At 53.5% G+C, this 6,000-nt stretch overlaps 2 protein-coding genes across 2 annotated transcripts in view; one reads left to right on the plus strand and one right to left on the minus strand.

The window, feature by feature from the left end:
* The window catches only part of RBKS (ribokinase), an 86,283-nt gene extending 85,737 nt beyond the window's left edge, over positions 1-546 (minus strand). The window contains exon 1 of the mRNA XM_055121840.1: positions 383-546. Coding sequence (XP_054977815.1) covers positions 383-474 — 92 coding nt within the window. The 5' untranslated portion in view covers positions 475-546. The remainder of the gene's footprint in view (positions 1-382) is intronic.
* Positions 547-816: 270 nt separating this feature from the next.
* Positions 817-6,000, plus strand: part of BABAM2 (BRISC and BRCA1 A complex member 2) — a 398,928-nt gene continuing 393,744 nt past the window's right edge. The window contains exons 1-2 of the mRNA XM_055123091.1: positions 817-973; positions 5,733-5,884. Coding sequence (XP_054979066.1) covers positions 5,757-5,884 — 128 coding nt within the window. The 5' untranslated portion in view covers positions 817-973; positions 5,733-5,756. The remainder of the gene's footprint in view (positions 974-5,732; positions 5,885-6,000) is intronic.

The following is a 6,000-nucleotide window of genomic DNA, read 5'->3' on the forward strand; positions in this document are numbered from 1 at the left end:
AAGCCAGCCTGACCACATGCAAGGCAAGGGCCTTACCCACCTGTACTATTGCTCAGGCCAAAGGTTATGCCTTTATTTTCAATGGAACTAAATGAAACATATTTAAACTTGACAAATATCAAGTCACTCTTTCTTAAAGAGTAATCCCCAGTAGCATGAATCACTGCTCATGGGCTAAGTCACTCGTGTTTTTAGACGGTAGTCAGCAACTTATGGCCTGTAAGGCTTCCCTTGGGGCGGGGGGCGCTCACAGTCCTGGGTGGGCTCCCCGCGGCGCTCCGCCTGCAGACGACCCGGCGCCCAGACCACCCTGCGTGGGGGGCACGTCCCGGGGCTCCCACCCGGGGCCCCTTCCCGCACGTCCCCCGCGCCCCCCACTAACCTGACCAGGTCGGTCATGCAGGAGCCCACCACCACCACGGCCGCGGCCACCTCCTCCTGCCCCTGCCCGCAGGGATCCCCGGACGCCGCCATAGCGCCGCGGCCGCCCTCTGCCCTCTGCCCTCTGCCCTCCGCCCTCCGCCCTCCGGGAAGCCGACACCCGCGCGCCGCTCCTTGACGAGCGGGCCTTGCAGTGGCCGCGGCGGGGCGCCCGCGGAGTGCCCGATGGGACCTGGCGGTGGCGAGCCCCGCGCCCCCCCGGCCCCCGCCGCCCGCGCCGGCCCTCGCGCCCGAGCCGCGGAAACGGGCCCCGCCGAGCCCCCCGCGCGCGGCCCCCGGAGTCGCGGCCGGCCGGAGCGCCCGTCAGGCACCGCGGGGACGGCCCTGCCAGCGGCCGGCGCGGCGTCCCGGGAGCGCGCACGTCGGGCCGGGAGCGCGCACGCTGCCCAGGAGTGCGCACGCCGCCTGGGGCTGCGGGGGCGCGCACGCATCGGGCCGCGGTGCGCGCGCAGAGCGGTGCGTCGGTCGGGGGCGCGCTCGGGTAACCTGTGCCCCGCGTAGTCGCCGGTTACCGATCGGGACTAAGTTCCAGGTACCTGGACTGGGGCTGGTGCGGGGAGGTTGCATCCCGAGCGGCGCCGCGGCCGCAGTGCGCCGGGGCCCGGCCTCCCCTCCCTGCAGAGAGGGGCCTTGCTCCGGAGACCACCCCGCGCCCCCCTATCACGCCGGCCCCCGCAGAACGACCCCCTGCTCCCCCGGCCCCGAGGCTGCCCCTTCTGCGAGGCTCCCCCGCGCCCACTCGCCCCTGCTTCCTCCACCCTGTCGGACCGACGGTGCACTGAGGCAGAGCGGAGCCCGCCCCCCTTTCATGTGTTCCCTAGAGCGAGGTGGGCGCACCCTCGGGGGCCGAACCGATTTGGGCTTTTTTTTTTGGGGGGGGGAAGGGGACGCAAGTTGCCCCCTGGGAGAAATTGCTTCCCCGTGTAACTTCCCTCGTGCGCGGCGTGACGTCGGCGTGACGCAGCAGGACGCCACCCCTTTCCGTTCCATGACGTCAGCGGGGCACATGTTTCCGCGCTCGTCATCGCATCCTTAATTGCGAGGATACGGGGGCAGGCTGGAGACGTCTGTGGGCTCCCCGGGCCACCCGGCGGAGTACCTGAGGTGACCCTGCTTGGGGGGCCGCCGACCCCCTGGAAAATCGTATTTCGGCGTTTTCCTTCTGAAATGTCACAACCAGGAAATGTAAATTGCACCCTTGGCCTTGGGGGGGGGTGCTGCCGCCTCAAAGGTCAGCCTCCTCCGGCTCCGCTCAGCCGTGGGGACAGGATGTGCCCAAGCTGGTGCGGTGTCAGCAGGGGGTCGAGAGGGGGCTGGGGGTGCTGCAGCGCAGCCCCAAGGCCTTCAGTCTGGCTCGCAGGGGGCTGGGGGGCTCTGCCTCCCTCTCCCCTGCTTTGGAGGGCTCAGAATGCCTCACAGTTGAAGCATTTCAGCGCTGCGTGAGATCATGAACTGTCAGAAAAATAAAAGTATTAGGGCTGTTCTGGAAACAAAGAAATTCATTCCTTCCAGTGTCATTCGAAGGTCATGCCAATTGCTGAGTTGGGATGGGGGGCTGTCACCTTTTGTACCGTTCGGTTTCGGCTTCAGCACTGTTCCCCAAGTCTGGCAGGGACCCACCCCGGCCAGCCTCAGCCGTGGTGGGATTTGTTTCCAGCTGTGTAGCTGCCGCGAATGTCATGACTTTTTAAATTTTTTTTTTTTTGGTCTAAGTTTTGTAACTTGGATTTTTTTTTTTTTTTTTTTAGAAAGTAAGTTCATCTTGATGCTTTTCTCTTTAAATGTTTGTCATAAAATGTTTGAGAGGAAGATGGTTATGGTGAATGTGCAGGATCTGGATTTGAATTCTGACTTTTCTGTTCACTGGGTTTGTGACTTTGGACAAGTTACCTGGACTTGTTGAGCGTTTTTATTTTTTTGGTCTTAATCTGTGAAATGAGAACAGTGCTACTTCTAGTTACCAGAGAATGAGGGTCATGGGACATTATTTTTAAAGGGACAGGGAGGTGAATGAAAATGGCCGAGGTAGGTAAAACAGTGCTCAAAATTCTGGATGTTGAGGTTGCTTTGGTGTTCTTAATCTTTGTCAGAGAAATGAGACTGAATAATAGGTATCATGGGAAAATGCACCAAAAGAGCCTATTACTCCCCTTCACCCCCCAGGTAAGTATTTCTGTTTGGCTTGTTACTTGGTTAAACATCCTTTCACTAGCTGTGACATCAGTGGGTGAAGAGCAAGGCGGTGGCACACAGGGCTGGAGTGTATGCTTTGTACACTGGGACTCTCGGCTCTCTTCTGTGTGGTCCTAGTGTGGACCCCCCACCCCTCCAAGCACCTGAGTGCCAACCCCCCCCCAAGTTGGCATGTTAGTACATTAGAAAAAGAACTAAACTTCACAATGATAATGTCCTAGAAAACTGTTGAAAGACAAATTATGAAAGTTATCCATGAATTCTCTGACCTGTCCCTGTTCTCGAGGTTATGAAGATCAACCTCGGTAGTGTACATGGAGGCTGTGTGTAGTGGCAGTGTTCTAGGAAGGTTCGTGATTTTGATGACGGATAAAAGCATGGCGTTTGATGTTTGCTCCTTTTGATCCCATTGGAGTGCCATAGGGTGGGCGAGAGGGTGAGGAGTAAAGCGTGTTTCCTACTTGCAGAAAGGATGGATGGGGACTGGAGTGATAGCACAGCAGGTGGGGTGTTTGCCTTGCAAGCGGCCGACCCGGGTTCGATTCCCAGCATCCCATATGGTCCCCCGAGCACCACCAGGAGTAATTCCTGAGTGCAAAAGCCAGGAGTAACCCCTAAGTATTGCCGGGTATGACCCAAAAAGCAAAAACAAACAAACAAACAAAAACCAGAAAGGATGGATGATTTGGGGACTAGAGTGTAGGAGTTTGCTCTGCCTCAAAGGTGCTTCTATATCATCTCCACATCGGATCACAAGATTATTATTATTTTTAATTATTTTATTATTATTGTTTTTAAAGGCCACTGCAGCGCTTCCCTGTTCATGCTCTGAAATGATTTAAATCATTTTTAAATCATTTTCATTTAAAAAAAAGTTAAAAAAAATTTTTTTTTTTTTTGAAGTGACATATAAGTCTCACAAGGCATCATATATGAAAACTAGATCCAGGGCTTCATTTGCTTATAATTTTAACTTGCAGAAAGTCAACTTTGCTTTTGAGGTGGGATTATCCTTTCAGCGGAGGAAAAAAAATGATCATTGCAGTTGACTTATTCACCTTTGGAAGTTGAAGCTTTTGCTGAGAAACTTGTTGTGAGGAATTCATGTACTCCCTCCCTCACCCCAGGGGTTTCCAAGTCATCCTGATTTGATTTATTGGTTGCGCTTTTATATTTTCAATTGTCAGAACTTCTTAGTGCCTTAAAGTAGAAGATTTTTAGATCCATCTTAGTTTGCGGTACTTAATAACTGGGTGCAGAAGTGTAGACTTTCATGATTTAATTACATAGATTTTTGCTATATCTGTTCCTCAGATTGTCTTTTTTTGGGGGGAGTTATCTGCTCTTTATGTGCACTAAATATTTCTTAAGTTTGCATCTTTCTTTTTAAGCACTATTGTAGTGGGTGTTTAGTGTTTGCCCCGTCCTTTTGTTAAAAACTTCAAAGGGTTCAGCACATAGTCCTGTCAGGGAGACATCACGGAGCAGGTAGTTAATGTACTTTGGTGGAGGGGCAGCTAGTGAAGATATATCTGAAGTAACAGTTTAAGCGGATTATGTTTCTACTGGAATATTAGATATTTTATTTATTTATTTATTTATTTTGTTTGTTTTTTGGGTCACACCCGGCAATGCACAGGGGTCACTCCTGGCTCATGCACTCAGGAATTACTCCTGGCGGTGCTCAGGGGACCATATGGGATTCTGGGAATTGAACCCGGGTTGGCCGCATGCAAGGCAAACGCCCTACCCGCTGTGCTATCGCTCCAGCCCCTAGATATTTTATTTTAAATGGGATTCTTGCTCCTGTGGGGACACAGGCCGGGATTTCTATCCTAACAGTTAATAACTTTGCATGTTGCGTGGAGACAGTGGTCGGTGAGGGCATTGTAGGGCCAACTATTGAAGTTCCTTGTTGGTCGGAGAGCTAGTGCAGGAGCTAAGGCACGTGCCTTGCCTGTGGCTGTGTCCCAGTTCGAATCCCCACAGCCATTTTGGGCCTCTTGAGCCCTGCTGGGTGTTGCCTTGCAAAACCAGCACCTTGCTGTACTCCGGCCCCGTGTGGGCCGCGGAGCCCGCCAGGAGTGACCCTTGAGCACAGAGCCAGGAGCCAGCCCTGAGCACTGCCGGGTGTGTCCAGCCCCCACCCCCCAAGTAAAATACTAAAATAAATTGTAAGACAGTCAGGGAGAGGCTTAATAGTGTGCCAGTGCGGAAAGCAGCTTTGGAAAGGAGGGAATTGGATTTCAGTGATTGCCTCCGCATGTGAAAAGGGGTGCTTTATCTGAGGGTTAAAAGTAGGTAAGGGGGCTGGAGTGGTAGCACAGTAGGGTAGGGCGTTTGCCTTGCACGCCACCAACCCGGGTTTGATTCCCAGCACCGCCAGGAGTAATTCCTAAGTGCAGAGGCAGGAGTAATCCCTGTGCATTGCTGGGTGTGACCCGCAAAAAAAAAAAAAAAAAAAAAAAAGTAAAGGGATATTCTTGATAGCCTTTCAGTATCAATATTGCAAACCACAATTCCCAAAAAGAGGGGGGGAAGAGAGGGAGACAGAAACACAGAGAGAGGGAGGGAGGGAGGAAGGGAGGAAAAACGTCTACCATGGAGGAGGGTGGAGGGTAATGGGAGGGAGCCTGGGGACACTGAGCTGGGAACTGCCCTGGTGGAGGGGTGGGTGTGGAACACTGTACGACTGAAACCCACTCATGAGCAGCTCTGTAAGGGTCTGTCTCACGGTGACTCAATAAAAAAGTGTTGCTTTAGGGGCTGGAGCGATAGCACAGCGGGTAGGGCGTTTGCCTTGCACGCAGCTGATCTGGGTTCGATTCCCAGCATCCCATTTGGTCCTCTGAGCACTGCCGGGGGTGATTCCTGAGTGCAGAGCCAGGAGTAACCCCTGTGCATTGCCAGGTGTGACCCAAAAAGAAAAAAAAAAGTGCTGCTGTGTGCAACAGTCTGAGCAGCCGGGGGGCTGTTTCCCTGCTGGAACATGACAGAAACAAGGTCCTGCAGGAGAAACTTTTGTGGGTGCCCTGCGGCTTGCTGGACTGTACCCCGGCCTGTGGGCTCCCCTCACCACTCTTCCCTTCTCTTTCCAGTGGTGCTTTGCGGCGAAGTTGATCATGTCCCCAGAAGTGGCCTTGAACCGCATTTCTCCAATGCTCTCCCCGTTCATATCCAGCGTCGTCCGCAATGGGAAAGTGGGACTGGACGCCACCAACTGCTTGAGGATAACCGACTTGAAATCTGGGTAGGTACCAGAACGTATTGCTTAAGCACGCCTCAAGCCAATCAAATCTTGACCTTTCTCTTGGACTCCGCAAAGCCGAGTCCCAGCAAAATTGCTCATGATCTTACCACGCGTTG

The sequence above is a fragment of the Sorex araneus genome, chromosome X (genome assembly GCF_027595985.1).
Source record: "Sorex araneus isolate mSorAra2 chromosome X, mSorAra2.pri, whole genome shotgun sequence".
Lineage (NCBI taxonomy): Eukaryota > Metazoa > Chordata > Mammalia > Eulipotyphla > Soricidae > Sorex > Sorex araneus.